At 46.3% G+C, this 19,937-nt stretch overlaps 1 protein-coding gene across 1 annotated transcript in view; it reads left to right on the top strand.

The window, feature by feature from the left end:
* EFCAB6 (EF-hand calcium binding domain 6) overlaps positions 1 to 19,937 on the top strand; it is a 196,386-nt gene that overhangs the window by 48,025 nt on the left and 128,424 nt on the right. The window contains exons 6-7 of the mRNA XM_066358621.1: positions 8,596 to 8,732; positions 12,531 to 12,643. Of these exons, the coding sequence (XP_066214718.1) occupies positions 8,596 to 8,732; positions 12,531 to 12,643 (250 nt within the window). The remainder of the gene's footprint in view (positions 1 to 8,595; positions 8,733 to 12,530; positions 12,644 to 19,937) is intronic.

The raw sequence follows: 19,937 nt of genomic DNA, 5'->3' as shown, positions 1-19,937 counted from the left end.
TACATTTGTCTAGCACCTCTGGTGTGTGGGGGATAGTGGATCAGCTCTGTCATATGCAGAGCTGAGGTCCGGATGGCAGGGGTCCAGTATTCTTGGCTTGGCCTGCTGTGCCTGGGGTGGAGCCTATCCTATGCGTGTGGGCTGTGTTAGAAAGGAGAGACAGGAAAAATTTCTCCTAGCTTTAGCACCCTTTTGAAAGCCCTAGGAGTTTTTCCTAGCTATGTCAGAAGGGTAGATAGGATTTCTCAGAAGTCTTAAAGCTGTGTTGCAAGTGTTTTAAAAATGAAAATCAAATGTGGGGGAAGGTTTATGTGGCCTGAGGTGAAGGAAACAGCAAGTTTTCCCTTTTACCTTAGCCACAAGGAAACTCCAAGGCAAATTTTTGGGGTTTTGCTCCGTCATAGCGACCATGACTCTCAGGTTCCTTTAGCTCTTTCTTAGCTCCCTTTTCTCTGTCTTCTTGGAGCTCATTTAGATATCTTCCCCTGTAAGCTTGTTCAGGTTTTAGTGAAGGCAGGGTGTGCATCCATGTGAGAAGTGAACACGCCCGCTGGGCCTGCGGGGGTGAGCACCAGCGCGGAGAGTGAGCGGCACCTGCACCGGAGGCAGAGGCGGCGCCTTTGCGGAAGGTGAGCAGTGCGGGCAGGCTCCTCCCACATGTCCCCAAATTGAAAGTTTGTGTTTATGAGGTTCTGAATGTACTCTAATTTTTTCCTATCTGGTTTGGCCCATCTCTACCAGCTGGTAAATAGGAAATGTTCACGGTAGGAAGCCAATACTCCGCAGAGTGTAAACAGATGGAATCGATATAAAGTGACAAGTTAGACGGTGCGACTGAGAATACAGAGCCAGAACTAGGAACATAACAGTCAAGCCGCCCGCTTCGTTCCAGTTCATTTGGTCCTGAATAGCGCTGCGTATCTGCACAGCTGTGTTGTTCTTCCCCTCCTTTCTTCTGGGTTGATAATGACAATTTCAAAGAGAAACTTTAATTAAAGATTTTATATGAAATAGCCAAAAGTAGAATAATAAGGAAAATGAGCATTGATGTGTTTATTGTAAGAGAACTCCTTGTTCATGGTTTCATTTTTAAAATGTACTCCTTAAATTTGAAATGAATTTAGTCATGGCAACATAAAGGTGCGCGGTGATGGCGGTGGAATCCGAACCTTCCATTCTGCTGGGGAGCCGGAGCTGGACTGGACCCTCTGCTGGGGGAGGGGGGGCTCGGGTTCCCGCTGCAGGCAGCTGGGGGGATGCCTTCCCCACCCTTTCTGCCAGAAACCAGGGCAGAAAAGGTGGCCCCTGATGAGGACCCAGACAGAGGGCAGCTGACCCAGAGCTAGTAAGAGTGCAGTGGTAGAAGGTGTCAGTTGCTGTGCAAGATTATGTTCCCGCAGGAAGAAGCACCTTCTTCCTCAGGGAAGGGCTGGGCCAGAGAGGGGTTATGCAGCCTGAGTGGGGAGTCGGTGCCTCAGGGAAGACACAGTAAGCATTTTCTCGCCTCCTTTAAAGTTGGGGTGGTCCTATTTATTTGGGTTCACAGCTTTCCTTCCTGGAGCTGAAAATGCTATAAAAAGAAATTTAAACAAAGAACTATATAGAGTAATAATAGCATCCACTGTTAACAGTTTATTGAACCATCCAAACTCAGTGGGGTACAAATATGAAACAGTTTGATTTTTTGCTTTGCACTGTTCCCAAGCAGATGCTAGCAGATCTGCCTTCTTTGTCCCTTAAGGGTGGATGTCTTAGGCAGATCTCATGACTTTCTGGTCACACTCAATATAAACAAGGCCAGCAGTGGCTGGTCCACTTGAAAAGCTCAAGCTCAAATCCAGCTTAGCAGTCCTGGCTTCCCCTCCTTCCAGTATGTGGAATCTGTGAGGGAGGCTGGGGAAAGGGAACATGTCTCCCTTCACCGTGTCCTCTGTGGGCAGCATGGAAAGGCTGCTTTCTCACAGGGCACACAGGGTGTAGTCAGGACAATGCTCCGGGGCCTCCAAACTGTATGATTCCTGCTGAGGAGGCTCCGCTTCATCCTCAGGCTGCTCGGCCGCTCACCTGCTGAGCAGTCACTGAGAGAAGGACAGTTCAAGCCTTCTGCCTTTCTTGGTATGCATGTAACCGATGGAAAATTCACATGTCCTGTTCCTGCCAACAGCAGACATACAAGCTGTTCTAACCTGCCCCTCCCCATCTGCACTCTGTGTGTTAATTCTTAGTTCATCTCCAGGAAGATGCAGACTGAGTCCACAGGGAAATGAGATGCTTATGCCCTTCTGCAGGCACCTCTCTGATCTATACAAGGATTACCTCAGTGTACAAAGTGCCTTCCCCATAAACTCTGCAATACCCCCATCCATCCATCTATTCATCCACCCACCCACCCACCCATCCATTTATCCATCCATCCATCCATCCATCCATCCATCCATCCATCCATCATCCTTTCATCATCTGTAGTCCATCCATCCATCTGTCCATCTATTTACCCATCAACCAGCTGTCTGTTCATCCATCCATCATCCTTCCATCCATCAATCCATCCATCCACCCATCCATTCCCTGAACAAGTATTCATCGATCCAGGCCCTTTCTTGCTCTGGATTCCTGACCACTGCAGACCTGCCCTCTCAAGACTTATGTTAACAGGCTGGGCAGCAGGGCAGTGAATGGGTAGGGGTTGGGGGAGGAGTGATGGTTCCAGCACTTACTATTTCCCGACATGGGTATATGGTTTCCTGGTTATTTGGATCTCTGCCCTCAGCCTTTCGTCCCAGTCAGCAGTTTTGTCATACCACCACTTATTATGTTCCTGTGAGGCACTTGCACACATGAACTCATCCCTCCCCCCCACACACACACACACAGAGGCAGTGCCCTAATCATTCCCATTTCATAGAGGAGGAGACTGAAGGTGAGGCCGCTGTTCCAAGGCTGCTTGGATAACAGTGTGGATCTGGGATTCAAAGTCTCATTTCAGAGCCTGTGCTGGTCATGCACTATTCTGCCCCCAGCAGCGGGAAGCAGCTTCCGGCTGGGTCCTGGCTGCCAGGATGGGCTGGGACCAAGCCTGGCACGGGGGCAAGGAAGATGGTTGGCAGAGAAGATTTTGGGCAGCTTCTGCAGAGAACCTTAAGCCCATTCCCTGGCTCCTGGGTCTTTAAAATCCCACTTGCCTCTTCTTTTGGTTTTCTCTTTAAATCCTCAGTGATTCTCTTTGTGTTTGTGCATATAACTCCCCCTGACACTTACCACTCAGACATGAGTGGCAGTGCATGGGAGAGAGTGGGACAGGGGTTGTGAACATTTTTTGGAAAGATAGCAAATATTTTTTATCTTTACAGCTAGATGTTCTGTCCACTTATTCAGTTCTGCCCTTGTAATTCCCCTATAAGCAGCCAGAGACAGCATGTAAATAAAGGGGTGTGGGTAGGCACCAGTAAAATTTACTTAGGATCCTGAAATGTGCAATTCATGTCACTTTAACATGTCACAAAATATTGTTCTTTGGGGTTTTCCCCCAACCATTTAAAAATGTAAAAGGCATTCTTTGCTTGCAGGCATACAAACAGGCGGCAGGCACGAGTTTGCTGCACCTGGAATGTGGGAAGGGGGTCAGGCCTCTCGGCAATGAGGCCAGGCCCGGAGGGCACCCCTTCTGGGGCCTCTCGGTGTGATCACTGGGCAAGACCACGTTTCTTTCCTGAGAAGCGTGCTGGGTGTGGAGGGAGGAGGCACATGGCAGTGGCCTTTCTCCCTGTGAGCTGTGCACCAGTTTCTCCCTCTGGTGAGTGTGGCCTCTCTGAGCACTCCTCCACAGAACAGTGGGGAGATGAAGGGTGGGAATGGAGCACCCAGAGAGCAGAGGCCAGAAGGGGAGTGGGGAGTCTCCTCCTGTCAGGGAGGGAGCTGGGTACCAATTTCAGACAGGAACACACCCAGATGTCAAGAAGGAAGTCAAGTAGCCAATGACTCAGATAGAAGCAGAATTAGGAAAGGCACGGAGAAGGCACCAGACCCTGCCCAGAGAGACAGTGGCAGGGCCGGGCAGCAGATGCAGCATGTTAACCCATTCTGCAAATACTGGTGAGCATCCACTCTGTCCAGGTGCTGCTCTAAGCCTTAAGGACACAGCAGCAAACAAAACCAAGTCCCCTCTGGGGAGTTTTTATTTCAGCAAAGGAAGAAAGATGATAAACAGATACAGAAAGAGCTATGAACTGTCCAGGTGCAGATGAGAAATGATGTGAGTGTTCACAGGGGGATGAAGGCATGCTTTAGTGCAGGGCTTGGAGGACTGCCTCTAGGGGCAGGTGGCAGGGGACCGAGACCCGAGGGAGGCCCCAGAGGGAGCTGTGCAGCAGAGGCCCGCCACGAAGAGTCTTGGTGGATGAGAGTATGTTGTGTGTGAGAGAAAGAACAAGGAGCCCTGTAGCTAGAGCAGAGGGAGGAGGGATGAGTTTGAAGGGTGAGGTTGACAGATCTTGTAGTGGGGGTTTAGATTATCTAGAGCTCTGCAGGCAAGGTGAGAGGTTTACTTCCTGGGAAGAGACCCTGCAGTGCTTGTGAATGGAAGTAGTTCAGTATAGCTGGAGTTGGAGGCTAGGGGGAGGCGTGATGGTGATTCGGAGTTGGGTTGGGGGCTTACACAGGAGGTTCAGAGACAGTTAACTCTTTTTTTTTTTTTTTTTCTGAAGCTGGAAACGGGGAGAGACAGCCAGACAGACTCCCGCATGCGCCCAACTGGGATCCACCTGGCACGCCCACCAGGGGCAACGCTCTGCCCACCAGGGGGCGATGCTCTGCCCCTCCGGGGGTCGCTCTGCTGTGACCAGAGCCACTCTAGCGCCTGGGGCAGAGGCCAAGGAGCCATCCCCAGCGCACGGGCCATCTTTGCTCCAATGGAGCCTTGGCTGCGGGAGGGGAAGAGAGAGACAGAGAGGAAGGAGGGGGTGGGGGTGGAGAAGCAAATGGGCGCTTCTCCTATGTGCCCTGGCCGGGAATCGAACCCGCGTCCCCCGCACGCCAGGCCGACGCTCTACCGCTGAGCCAACCAGCCAGGGCCCAGAGACAGTTAACTCTTAATGCAGACTTGTCCCGGTTAACCCAAAATGGCAAATATCTAGCTGGCCTAGAAAGAGCTAGATGCTACCCACACCATCCTAATTTGTCTCTCTACCCTTTCCTCTGCCGCCTACTTCCCCCTTTCCAGGGCAGCAGGTAAGTGTGGAGGGGCAGGGGCAGGGGCACGGTCCCTGCAACCCCCGCCGTGCTAGCTCTGTATACCTTTCTCCCTCCCTCCCTCCCCCGCCTCCATCCTGCATGGGACAAGTCTTGTACACCGCAGCCCGAACTTGGTTGCCTTTGATAAGCTTCACCATCTGCAGCTCAGTTCAGATCTTGCCAAACTTCAGTCTGACAAGTGATAAGAAACTTGGAGACATACCTCTGGTGGGTGTGCATTCTGTGCCAGGCGTGCTGCTCCCGGCACTCCACGCTGGAGATCCATATGGGTTGCTTTGGGGTTTTAGAAAAGCACATCACCTCATGTCCTCCGTTTCCCTGGGAGAGGCGAGCCAAGATTTGGTAGCAGACCAGATGCTGAAGTTTTAGTTTCTACACGGCCATGGGAGCACATGATGTTCACGGCCGAACCTGTGCTTTTAGATGCAGTGATGGAGCCGAGGGTGGACACACCCCCAACCGATGCTGGCCCGCTATTCCTCACTTGGTATCCCCAGTGCTGGATATTAAGATCGTTTAGCAATGCTCTCTGGTTGTTCTAAGTGGGAGGTATATATAGCACTTAGCACAGGACTTCGCATATAACCGACATTCAATTAATATTGGCTCAGTTGTCATATCCTCCCATTCAGGATTGGCCTTGAGGAGCTATTGCAGACATACAGCCAGGTTTTCCCAGAGGCATGGAGGAAGCAATGAGCAAAACCCTGCTCTCAGGGAGCAGGCATTTGAGGGGGGAAAACAGACAGTAAAGACAAGCATTACATTAGTTGGTGAGAGAAGTACTTTGAAGAAGATTAGTGTGTTGGGAGCAGGGTTCTATCTTATACATGTGCTCAGGGGAGGCCATTTTGATAAGAGGACATTTGGACCGAGACTCAAATGAAGTGGAAAGCAGCCGGTGGCTACCTGGGGCAGACTGCTGTGGGCCGGACGGCACATGCAGACATCTTGAGGCAGGAAGACCTGGCACTCCTGAGGTGCAGCAGTCCAGTGTGGCCGGAAAGCAGGAGCCAGACAGGTGGGACAATGCTGCTAGAGGCCGGTCTGGGAGCCTAGTGGGTCACAGCAAGACCCAGCCTCAGCCTGAATGGGGTGGGGCCGCTGGAGGGCTGGAAGGTGGGAAGGGGTGATACCGGCTGGGTTCTGCAAACATTTTAACAGAAGGCTGCGAGGCTCTCTGGACAGAGTGGACAGGGATGTGGGAACAGGAGAATCTGGCAGAATAGACCTGCCATGTTTGGGGACAGGAGGCTGTGGGAGGAGCAGGTTGGGCTTGGTAAGCCTGGGATGTCTGGTAGGCTCTCAGGTATGCCAGCTGGGCTCAGAGCAGAGGACAGGGCTGGAGACAGACCTTTGAGAGCCACCGGCTGGTCATTAAGGCCACAGGCTGGACCACTGGAAGTAAATGTGGTGAGTGGAGGACCGAGTCCCAAGGTGCTCCAGAGTTCAGAGGTTGGGAGATGAGGAGGCCCTAGGCAGGAAACCAGAAGAAGGCAGGAAGAAGAAGGAGGACGGGGGAGGGGTGTGGACACCAGGAGGAGATGCGCTTCCAGAAAGGAGGAGCAGGGAACTGTGTGGAGTGCTGCTGTGTGGACAGCAGGATAAGACTCCTGTGGGTGAGAGGGCACAAGTGCCACCTAGGCCGACCACATGGGTGTGGAGTCAGACAGATGAGGGGGCAGAGGAGTGTGAACAGGAGCCATAGGTGGGTCCTGGCAGGGAGAATGTTGTTGGGAAGGGTGGGGGTGGTGCTTGGAGCATGTGCGTAGACTTTGGAGGGTGGCAATTATTGGGAATAATAAAGGATGGGAGTTTGAGCAGAGAGTGGTGACCCCTGGAGGGTAGGATGAGCAGGAGCACAGAGACTGGGTGTCAGATCGTCTGTGAGAACACCAGGAATGGTTGGTGCTGGAGATGGGTGTGCGTGCCAGGGGCTAAGGTCCCCCCAGAAGTCAGGGGGAGGGACAGGCAGTGTTAGTGATGCCTTAGGTGTGATCAGGATGACCACCCCAGGAGAGGGCTGGCTGTGAGGTGACTTTCGGTCAGTCCGAGACTGATTAGTGAAGGGAACTGTCAAGAGGAAATGTTGATAAGGGAAACAAACCTGTTCATCTTAGAGTTTTCCTAAAATCTCTCCATGAGGTTCATTCATTCTCCTCAGAATCTGGGTTGCACTTGGGTTTGGTCAGTATAGGATGGTAGAGTCAGACCTTCCAGGGTCCAGCCCCAGTTGCTCATCAGTCTTCCTCCATGATCCTGACCTTGGCCTCGTGTCCTGCTGTGTCTAGTCCTTCCTGTTCTCCCCCTAGAGTGGGAGGTCACCCCACACCAGTTCAGTCAGCTCCCAGCCACCCCTCTGGCTCAGATGCCACCTCCTGCAGGAAGCCCCCCCAGATGCCTGTGGCTGGAAGTGCTTCTTTTCTCCTGGAAAGGCCAACAGCTCTTGTCCGTCTCTGTTATTTGGCTCTTGTTCCCATGGCCCAGCTTTGGGCAGCATTTACCTCCATGTCTTTTCTCCTCTGCGGGGTGGTGTGGTTTAAGTATTGACTTGAGTTTGAAATATCAGCATCTAGCCAGATGACGTTGAGTGGCTCCTGTAGCCTCCCCGAAACTCAGTTTTATTGAAAAATGGGGAAATGGTCCTACTGCCTCCATGTGACTTGGGAGGAGTCAGTTGCACAGCTCTGTGCTGGGGACACATGGGGCCCCTTCCTCTAAGGGATGGCTCTCTCCTTCCTCTAAGTCTGAGCAGCTCAAGGGCAAGTGCATCTCCACAGGGACTACCTGATGCTCTTGAGGTCGTATGCCCATAAGTATGCTTGGACTGAACTTGGGGGAGGTCTTTATGCAAGTATTCTGTAATATCTTTTCTTAAAAAATTCAGAGGGGTTGAAATACACAGTAATATGTTTTATTCAGCGCCCAGTAAAAATAGTTTGGGTCTGGCTATGAAAAATAAAAATTTTACGAGTTCAGGTATGCCTGAGTTGTAGTTTTTAAGTATCAGTTAACAAAGAGGATTTTTTTATATGGCTGAAAAGGGAATGAACTCTGTGAGACTCACTGCTTTACATCAGAAAGAATTAAAAAAACAAAAACAACAACAATAGAAAAACTTACTAAGACCATTTACAGAGAAAATTGCCTTGAAAACATCCAGTAAATGTAGTGTTCTTTTTTTTCCATAGACATATCATTTTGTAATACCTACGGCTGTGAGTCTTTGAAAACATTTTATTTTACAAGAAGCATTTAAAAACTTGCACATTTTTTTTTTATTATTACCATTTTGGTTTTCAACACTGGGTCTTTTGACTTTCCCTAAATCACTTTTATACACAGATTTTCAAAAACATGAAAACCATTCTCAGCGTCCTGAAGCTCATTGATGTGCACGAGACGGGTCTGGTCCAGCCCTGCGAGCTGAGGAGGGTTCTGGAGACCTTCTGTGTGAAGATGAAAGACGCTGAATACAAAAGGTAAGGAAAGGAAGGAAGGCTCAGAGGCCGCTCTGTAGAGCTTGAAACCATTTTCACAACGGGACCTGTCGGGTTTGTTGGGGCCACACATGGCCCTCCCCCACCTCCTCTGTCCCCACTCTTCTTAAAAGAGGCACTCATCTGTCATTTCTCCCACGTCGGCTCGGCTCTCCATGGAATCTCAGAAGCAAGAGCTGATGGTTCTCATTCCTTAAGTACCCTAGGGTGTGCGTCATCTGGCCTGCAGACTTAGCACGTCTCGATTAAAGTAACCCATCACCAGTTGTCTCTCTCCCCCTGGCTGGCACCACGCCCTCTGTCCAGTGTGTTTCCAGCTCGCAGTAGACTGTGACTCCAAGCCTGTGGTTAGAAGGATGAAAATTCTCCGCAGTTGTGCAGAAGTTAATGTTCTTTCTACTGGTTCTCCATTCTGATGTAACAACCGAAACTTAGTTTTCCTTTGAAGACTATTTCTGCTGAAGTTGGGGGAGCTGTGGCAGGAGACAGTGAATGACTGAATGCTGAGCTGCTGTTTGTCGTTGGAAAGCCACTGTCACATGCCCCTGATGCGAGGGCAGTGTGTGGAAGCCAAGATGAGCAAATTTTTGAGCCTTCAGGAAACTCCAGATCATTTGGAAGAAGCTGGATGCTTGGCTCAAGTGACTACTTGAAGTGTGAATGGAAGACACTAGAAGGAGGGTCCATGTTGAACTTGATTTATATAGTATGCGGCTGGGAGGCATTCTCTCTCTCCTTCCTTTCTCGCTTTTGTAACTACCCTCCAGGCCACTAAGGGGAGCACCACGCCCTCGCAGTTCACCCCAAAGCTGGGAGTTTATGTCACACTGTGATTGTAAATCGCTATGACAATGGCTCACTGTGGGTCCTGGAATAGTATTAAAAAGACACTGTCACTTCTGTTAGGAGTAGAGGAGTTTGCTCCTGTAGCAAGTGTGACTGTCACAGGCATGGCAGGGTCTGAGAAGCAAGGAATTTTAAAAAATGGACATTTCCTAGTCTTTTGAATATTTTCTTTTTATTCTCTTTATAACCCACCTCAGACTATAAAAGCCATAATAGATGTTTTAATTTTTACATCTTTCCAGCTTGGAAAGTGTCCAGAATAAGATCCAAACAAAACAAATTAAATAATTTTGTGCATGCAATTATAGAACAGAAGCAACACTCTTTTAAAACAGGCAATCAAAAAAAAAAAAAACTGTTTTATTTGACAATAAACCTTGTGTTTGGCACCGCAGTCTCCAACCTAGTAAATCTATTAAAAAAATGTTACTGTCTGTTTCCCCATCTATAAGTAGTGAATAATAAAGAGTTCCACCAATTTTTATTTGAGATTTTTTTAAGCCTCAAAAACAATGCTGTTTTCATGATAAGGCTTGAGGAACTTAATAGAATCGCTGTCCCTTAGAATGGGGATGTGGGAGATCAAAGCCGCCCATTTCTTCAATTGCTTTAATGCTTTTCTTGTTGAAGCTCAAGAATACACTTTTCTTGAGAAGCTGCTTCAGTATTAACTTTGCCTTTTTAGTCTTTGAGCAGAAAACACAATGCATTTTTGAATCTTTTTTTTTTTTTTTTTTAAATCTAACAGCTTTCTATTTCATTTCGGCCCTCAGTGCTCGGTGAGGTGGGAACAGCCTGGGCTGTGAAGTCAGGCACGTTTTGGGTCAGAGTTGTATTCCGCCTTCCCTAGTTCTCGGGCCTCTGGAGCCCCCAGGCCTCTCTGAGACTCATTTTCTCTTAAAGAAGTGGACACTGGGGAGCCCACCTTGCAGGGCTGGCATAGGATTCCACATAATGTCCAAAGCATGCCTGCCACGTGCCAGGCACACAGTAGGTCCTCGATTCCCATCATGATACCATAACCATATTGATTGTAGTCGTGCCCTTTACTCCTTGGTCCAAGGCTCTCTCTAGGCTGCAGAATGCCATCCAGCCTATGTAAATAGGAAGTGAGAACAATTATCACTAAGCTTTATAGTTAACCAGAGCATCCTGAGACCCAGTGGGTTTTTTCCTTTGTTCCTATCGTGCACCACCCGACCTTCATTGCCCTGCAGGTTGAGTGATTGATGAGAAGCCTGAGAACCGGGCTCCCTCTCTCCTCTAGTCACTCACTGGAGGAGAGTCTGCCGCCTGAGCTGACAGGCTGACGAGTGAAGCCCAGGCTAGTTCCAGGTGGTGAACCTGGAGAGGTTATGGGTCAACGGGTGTCTTTCCCTTGGCCCTAAAAGTTGGCCTTCCTGTGTGACTGACTTGCCTGAAGGTTTCTGTGGACATGTAACTTCTGGTCCCTGGGGAAATGGCCTTGGCTGTGGTATCTTAGGACTGGTTCTGTCTCCCAGGCCTTGATTCTCATCAAGAAGCCCTTTGAGGTACTGTGTGCTTGGGCCATTCTGAGGCTGAGTTTTTGGAATGTTACCTGTCGGAGATATTTCCCCCCAGATTCTGTCTGTTGAGGCTCAGTGCATAGGTGGCAGGCAGCAGGAATGGGAAGGGGCTGGCCCTTAGGGAAGGCTAGGGCTCTCTTATGAGCAGATCCCACTTTGAAGGATAGCTGGATTTTCACAGAAAATGAGAACACTTGGCAAGAATTGTATCAGCAACCCGACATTTTCCTGGAACAGCAGAGGAGCCAACACTTTCCAGAGGTCAGCCACTCAGGCAGCAGGACAGCAGGGGCCACCTCTGGTTCTCACAGCCTTCTTTCCGCGAGGCAGCCAGTAAGGGTAGAAGAGGGAGCTGTTTAGGGGGGATCACTGCTGACATCTGGCAGCTCTCATACATAGCTCAAGATAAGTTTTCTTCTTAGAACAATAGGCAAAACCCATCAACGTGGAAAAAAGGTATGCATTGAAATGAACGTATGACATTACTTTTTGTTAAATTTGGAAAACAGAAAAATAAATACTTTAAGTGATAATTACTAAATTTTTAGAAAGCAGCATGAAATTAGATAATTATAGAAACCAACACATATGGAGATAATGTAACCAAACATTTAAAAACTGTCATTTTTAAAATAAGTGTAATAATGCAGAAATTATCTAGAAAATCATTTATCAAGTGGCAGATTTGAAGAACTGGAAAAAAAAAAATCCAAACATCCTATTTGTCTTAAAAAAAAAAAAATGAGTACCTCAGTATATTTCAGGGAGAAACACTGTGCTTAAGATTTTTCTTTTTATATATAAAACTCATAGCATGTACCAAGGACAGCCTCCCCCTCCCGCTGTAGTTAATTGGTCTGAGATAGTATATCATCTTGGGCCTCAGTTTCTCTGGGGGAGCGAGGTGCTTGGTCAGTGGGCTGTGCTCTCCCCTCCACCCAGCTCTGTGGTTCTCTGATCATCGACATTTTAACCAGCGAACTCTCATGGCCCAGCTCCATTCCCCCAATGATTAAAGGAAAGTGGAACCTACTTGTGCTCTGAATGCAGACGTGGCTCCCCTGCAGCCTAAGCGCTAGGCGCCCCCTCCTCCTGTAGAGACAGGAGAAGACCCCGAGGTGCGACGGGCAGGAGGGCGTTCTGTCCCATTAGTTCGACTCTATGTGTGTCCACCCATGCACAGGGTAAAGGCATCTCCTTAGAAGTCTCTGCATTTTAAATAAGGGGTAACATTTCCTAGGGTTTACTTTAAAGTCCAGCTCTAAGTGGAAACACACATTAAAATCAACACCAGCCCCAAGTGTAAAGGACACCTCAGTAACCAACTGTCTGCATGTTTACTCTTTGTCTCATAATTTCTGGTCACTAAAGAACATTTCTGTTTTAGGTTTGCAGAACACTACAACATTGATAGAGATACAGCAGTGGATTATAATATGTTTTTGAAGAACCTCAGAATAAATAACAACTTAAACCTTAGGTATAATATGGGAAATCAAGGTGCGTATTTTTAAAATATATAGCTAAAGATTTCAGTCTCCTTTGGCCTGGTGGTTCCTCTTCTGTGAATCTGTCCAGAGGAAATAGTGTCAGACATGGGACGTGCATTATCACCAAGAAGTCCTGGTATCATGATTTATGAGAATCACATAAAAGTCTAATAAGAGGGAAAGGACAAGTGAGTCGCGGCACATCCCCACAGTACGTGGACAGCCACAAGCCATGAGTTCCACGAAGGTCATGATCACGTGGAAAATGTACGTAGAGTTTCAGCACATGATTGGAAAACAATTCTAAAATACAGACTGTCTCTCAGTGATATTGTTTGGTTCCTCTTTCTGCTGCTTCCGTATTTCAAAAGTTTTTGGTAATGAACATGTTATTCTTTTAATGATGGACAGTCTTACAATAAAAGGGCAAATAGTTGAGTAGTTTATACAGTTGTACTGGGCATGGACAGCCAGGCTTATGGCCCCAAGAAGGAAGTTTCCTCTCTGTCCTGGAGTTGCCCGCCTGCGGAGGGCAGGGCCAGCTCCTGAGGTGAGTGTCTGAGGGCCAGCTCCTAAGGATTGAGTGCAGTTGGGGATGCTCCCTTGCAGCCCTGTGGTCAGCTGAGGCCGGCAGTCTCTTGTCTTAGGCTCATTCAAGATGGGTTGTCACTGTTTGGTTTTAACTTAATTCAGCGCAGCAAATGTTTATTGCACACCTTCTGGTTTTCAGATCCACCTCGTCAGCAAGCTTAGTAGTGACATTCTCAGACTGCAGCTCGGTTTTACTAACCGAAAGAGCTTATAGCAGGCCCCAGACTCTCCTTAATAAACAAAGCCTCCCAAGTTTGGGGAATTACTAGACAAGGCAATCTCCCAAGGGCCCTTTTATCCCTTACAGTTTTTTAGTTCACGAGCAGGTCCTGTACTCTATAGTAGGTCCTTCATTGGGTACAAAACAAAGTAATAAACTCTGTCTTTAAAAAGTGTATGTGCATTAATATATACACATAATATAGGGCAGGTGTATTGTGTCTGTATATATATATCACATTAAATAGGGCAGTGAGATCAAATAAGTCACATAAAAAAAGTAATAATAAAAAGTAACTCTTGTGCTCTTTGTAGATACTTTGCAAACCTGAATTTTTATTTCTCTCAATAGCTTTGTGAGACTGGTTTTATGATCTCATTTTCAGGTTGGAAACCTTGGCCTTGGGGTGCTAAATGACTTTCCCCAACGTCACTTAGCTAGTTTGTGGTGGAGTTGAGATTCGAACTGTTTAGCCCCAAACTGCTTAAATGTCTGCAAGAGAAGAACAAATGGGGGGACGGCCGAGCTCGGAGGCACTTTTGCAGGACCAGGGTTCACAGGGTGTGTGTGACAAGCAGCGAGGGAATGTCCAAGGCCTTTGGTGGAGGCAGGCGTGTCTGTAGCAGGGGCTGTGCAGTTAGCCACGGGGGATAAAAGGGGGCATCTAGCCTGACTGGGCCAGGTGTTCATCACCAATAAGTTCATATGCCAAGCTGATAACTGTACTAGTGGATCTCACTTATTGAACAATGGGCCAGGAACTAGTCATTTTCATATTCACCGCAGCCATGTGAGGCGGGTACACGTACAGAGGAGTAAAAAGATGAAGTGATCACACCGGCCCTACCACCCCTGAGTGAGGAACCTCTGTCAGCATTAATCCTGGTATCTTTCCGTGCAAACCTGTGCAAGGAGGGGACAGACAGACAGAAATACATTTGTGAGAATGGGTTCATATATATGCAATTTTATGGAAGTTTTTATTTTTACTTGCATATATCAGAAGAACAGAAATTGAAATGAAGCTAAGGAAAATGTTGACTGTATCTTTTGGCTGCACATCCTACTCATGGGTCCTACTTTCCCCTCCAGAGCCCACTGATCCCGGCTGTGGAGCAGTCTTAGGCCCGCCCTGTTTTCTCCCTGGTGGTAACTGGTTATGTGGAGAATTATTTATTCCTGAATTTCACTAGTGTGACTGGGGTATGTCTTGGTGTTGAGCTTTCTGTATCAATTTTTCAAAACACAATGTATTTGAAATCTGCAAATTTAATGATTTCTTTATGTTGAAATGTTTTTTTTATTTTTGCAGTAATATTATGTATATTTGAATATCTTTCTCCATTTTGGCAGATTTGTAACTTCAGTGACACAGATTACCCTCATGTTGGATTGTCTTTGTCTTGTCTGTCAATTAAATTCTCTCAATGCACTTTAGTCTTGGTCATTTCCTCCGTATTCACAGTAATCATCTGAGCTCTTTTATCTCTACCTGTAATTAGATTTTCACTGAGGTGCATTATGTTCCTTGCTGTGTCTACTTTATTATTTCTACAATAGTGTTTTTTTTTTGGTCTACTATATTTTTTCATCTCATTTTGTTGTTTTATTATCTTCTTTTACTGAATTCGTGTTCTTATTAAGATGTACTATAAAGTAATTTTGTACCTTGAATTACCATTTTTTTTCAAAATAGGCCATTTGCCTTTTTGCGTTATGTTCCCTCCTTCCTTCTCTGTCCACCTACCTCCTCCTCTGACATTTTTTCCTGTGGAGTTTTAATAATTTCAAGGAATTTGGACAAGTTGGACATTCTTATTCCACTATACACCTTAATTAATCAGAATCTACCTTTAAATAATATACGCATTCACACAAAGTGTAAGGACTATAAGACAGCACTTTCCCAATTCTTCTCTCTTGTTCTTTGTTATATATCTGTCACAAGTCATACTTTTACATACATAGAAGCACAGTGCATTACTACAACTTTTCTATTTTTCTGCTGAGTCCCCATGTGTTCATTCATTAGGAGTATATTTTCTTTTACATTCTCAAACACTAACTTTAAAATTTAAAGTTTTAAGTGCTTTAAAATTTTTTATCTGCTAATTCCAATATTTAGGTCATCTCAAGTTTGGTCTTTATTGATTAGCTTTTTTCTTAAATAGAGGTCGCTGTTTCCTGGGAGTTTTCTCCCCTTTGTCTAATAATTTTGCAATTTATCCCAGATACAGTAAATTTTGCATTATAGAGACAAGGGATTCTGTTATGTTCCTCTGCAGAATTTTTTTTTTTTTTTCTTTTCTTTTCTGAAGCTGGAAACGGGGAGAGACAGTCAGACAGACTCCCGCATGCGCCCGACCGGGATCCACCCGGCACGCCCACCAGGGGCGACGCTCTGCCTACCAGGGGGCGATGCTCTGCCCCTCCGGGGCATCGCTCTGCCGCGACCAGAGCCACTCTAGCGCCTGGGGCAGAGGCCAAGGAGCCATCCCCAGCGCCTGGGCCATCTTTGCTCCAATGGAGCCTTGGCTGCGGGAGGGGAAGAGAGAGACAGAAAGGAAGGAGGGGGTGGGGGGTGGAGAAGCAAATGGGCGCTTCTCCTATGTGCCCTGGCTGGGAATCGAACCCGGTGCCCCGCACGCCAGGCCGACGCTCTACCGCTGAGCCAACCGGCCAGGGCCCCTCTGTAGAATTTTTAGCAGCCAGTTTACATGGCTTCATTCAGACTCTAATCTTTGTCTTCCTTACGGGAGGTTAATTAACACCTGAACTCTTTGTTCTGCTATTTTAGCCTTAGTTGGGTTTCTCGTTGTCTGCTGTCCACATCTGGAGTTCAGAGGTCAGCCAGAGGTTTTCGCCAGGCACATTCATAGACTCTGGACGGCCTCCTCTGGGCCTTTCTTTTCCGGGCTCCCTCTCCTTACTTCCAAGGTGCTGTGGTAGTCCTAAACTTTGCTTTCTGATTTAAGAACCGGCCAAGACCCTGGATTTCTGTTTAAATTTTAGCCACTTCGCCTGGTTTTCAGCTGCAGCTTGCCCTTGGGCACAAGGCCAGATAGCAAGAAGTTCAGCGGGTGTTATTTCATATTTCCAAGTGCTGACTCCAGTTTGTGTCCTTTGCTCTCCAGTGCCTTCAGACAGTGTTTTGTTTATGTTTTGGCTAGAGTTTATAATTGTTTCCTGCTGCAGGGTTGGTTCAGTGTGAGCCACTCCACCATAACTGGAAGCAAAGCTTTCTAGCCTGGCTGGCCCGGGTTAAGTTTCTCTTTGCTTCAGTTTCCTGCTGGTAACTTTTTTTTTGCTAGTTTTTATTATCTTTTTGTTTTTAAGAGGTAAGTTGTCTAATATTTTTCCGTTTACCATGGAAATCTTAATTTTTTAAATAACTTTTTTACTGATGTGTTTTTAGAGGGAGAGGAAGGGAGGAAGACAGAGAGAGAGAGAGAAACACTGATTCATTGTTCCACCCATTCATGCTGTCATTGGTTGATTCTCGTATGTGTCCTGACCAGGGGATTGAACCACTAACCTCAGCACGTCAGGATGATACTCTAACAAACTGAGTTATCCGGCCAGGGCCATCTAATTTTTCCATTCTATCAATGATTAGCAGCAGGCTTTCTTTACTGAGGAGACATAAAATAGTGATACATCTCGTAATGAAAGGTGTCTTTGATCTGATTAAATGTGAGCTGCAGATTCCTGTCCCTACAGCCTCAACTCCCATTCTCCATGCTGCCCCCAAACGGTATCATGTCTACAGTGTGGGCCTAGTCCAGCCTGCCTCTGTGCCCCATCACAGAGATCATCTCAAAACAAAATCCTATTTTCACATTTAATACTTCTTCTGCAACTTTCCTAATTGAAATTCAGATGCTTCAGTTAGAAAGCAAATCTTTTTGTGGGTGTTGTAAATTAAAGACATAGTTTGGGGCTATGGGCCACATCATATTAAAACCTGACACTGAGGTCGTCGGAGAAGAGGCCTGTTTCCGGTGGTAGTGGGAAAGGGTGAATGACGACACCCACTCTTCATCATCCCATCGCCATCAGTCAATGCAAAGTCCTCGGCCCCAGTGGGGGATCGATGGTGTCAGCATATCCTTTCTAAGTTGCATTGCAATGGAAATTGTTATTTTTCAAAAAATTATTTATCTTTTATTGCTGTATAGTTGAATTTAAACAGTGTGTTAATTTTTGGTGTACAACATATTGTTACAAATAGAAATTATTTGATTTGGGCCATGGGTTGGCTAATTTGCATCCACTCACTTTGGGGAAAGTCCAGGAGTCCAGACAGGGTATCAGCCAAAGATGATGAGGCCATTCCTAGGTTTTCATTTATTGTGTAATTTCTTTCTACATAAGTTATTAAGAATTAGGTTTTCCTGTCTCATGGACCCCACTTCTGTAGGATCACCACTTTAGGAGTGGAAACCTATATCACATCTGCTCACTTGCTTCTCTCTCTCTCTCTCTCTCTCTCTCTCTCTCTCTCTCTTAGTTACTCTGGTTGCCGGAGGCATATTCTCTGGTGGGTTTCTTAGGAAGTGCTCATGGAAGTGATATTCTCTGATTGCCTATATGTTTGTGATACCAGTTTGTATGTGGCCTTTCCAGTTAAAAAAAATCCTTTTGTCTGGATATAAAATCATGGAGTCAGATTTTCTTTTCTTATACATGTTAAATACACTGAGTGAGTGCCAAGCCCGTGCACTCATCCTCATAACAAGGATGCCAAGTATGGCATGGATGCTGTTTTCCCTCTCTTTTGTAAATGAGAAAAGAAAAGCACAAAGTTGTGTCCTGGCCAGGTAGCTCACTTGATTAGAGCACCATCCCAATACTCCGAGGTTGCGAGTTCGATCCTGGTCAGGGCACATACAAAAATCAACCAATGAATGCATAATAAGAGGAATAACAAATTGATGTTTCCCTCTCTCTCCCCCTTTCTAAAATTAATTTTTTAAAAAATTCAAAAAAGGTCCCTGGCCGGTTGGCTCAGTGGTTGAGCGGCAGGCCAGCATGTGAAAGTCCCATGTTTGATTCCCAGCCAGGGCACACAGGAGAAGTGTCCATCTGCTTCTCTACCCTTCCCTCTCTTCTTTCTCTCTCTCTCCCTCCCACAGCCAAAGCTCCATTGGAGCAAAGTTGGCCCAGGCATTGAGGATGGCACCATGGCCTTGCCTCAGGCACTAAAATGGTTCCTGTTATGACGGAGCAACACCCCAGATGGGCAGAACATCGCCCCCTAGTGGGCTGCTGGGTGGATCCCAGTTGGGCGCATGCAGGAGTCTGTCTGCCTCCCCGCTTCTCACTTCAGAAAAATACAAAAAATAAAAAATAAATTTCAAAACAGAAAAATAAGAAAAGCACAAAGTTGCAGAGCCAGTCATTGACTCCAGTTATCTGTTCTCAGAGTCAGTGTTTCTCCCCTTTGAACTATTTCAAAGTTTCTGAAATTTAGCTGACTTAGGAGCTCCCATGGAGAAACGCTTTTATTGCCTCTCTGGCCTTGAAGCCAGTGGGCAGACAGATAAGTAAATTTTATACTGCTTCTAATGTTTCTTTTAAAAAATATATTCAACTGTCTTTTTAGAAAGAGAGAGGAAGGTAGAGAAAGAGAAACATTGATTTGTTGTTCCTACTATTTATGGATCCATTGGTTGATTTTTGTATGTGCCCTGACTGAGGATCAAACCCTCAACCTTGGTGCATTGGGATAACGCTCTACCCAACTGAGCTTTCCGGCCAGGGCTGCTTCTGGTTTTTCTAGAGTGACATTTTTACTTATTAGTATTTTCATAACATTTGTTTTCTATACGATAGTCTTAAAATTTTGGAAGATACGTTTAAGAGAGTTTTAACACTATAATATACATCACCTGTTTACATTTGTTTTGAAAGCTCACTTTTGTAAGTAAACACAAGTCCACATTCCTGTTTTTATTCATTTCTATTTCTCAGGTGCTCTTCAGCCTTTCTGTTATTATTATTTTTATTATTATTAATTTTAATGGGGTGACATTGATAAATCAGTTTACATATGTTCAGAGAAAACATCTCTAGGTTATTTTGACATTTGATTATGCTGCATTCCCATCTCCTGAAGTTCAATTGTCTTCCGTCACCTTCTAACTGGTTTTCTTTGTGCCCCTCCCCTTCCCCAATTCCCTCCCTCCCCCTCCCCCCACTGAGCCTTTCTGTTATTAATGAACTATGAATGACCTGGCTAAAATTTGCTAATGCATGTTCATTTTGGGGGAAAGTGTTCTACAAGGACTAATTACCAAAAGTTGCTTATAGGTTTGCTGCTCTTACCTCTGTAAGGGAGTCTTTAGTTCAGATACCTGTGAATTCTCTATATAGAGAAAAATATTTTCTATCAAATTTGCATATTTGTCTTTGATAAGTTTGTGTTCTTAATAAGCCCTCATCGCCTTGCTTGTGAAAGCACCGTCTATTTGGGCACATGAGATGATGACAT

This window comes from Saccopteryx leptura, chromosome 1, assembly GCF_036850995.1.
Source record: "Saccopteryx leptura isolate mSacLep1 chromosome 1, mSacLep1_pri_phased_curated, whole genome shotgun sequence".
Classification (NCBI taxonomy): domain Eukaryota; kingdom Metazoa; phylum Chordata; class Mammalia; order Chiroptera; family Emballonuridae; genus Saccopteryx; species Saccopteryx leptura.
Note: the sequence above shows the minus strand (reverse complement) of the source record. Positions and strands in the feature narration are given on the sequence as shown.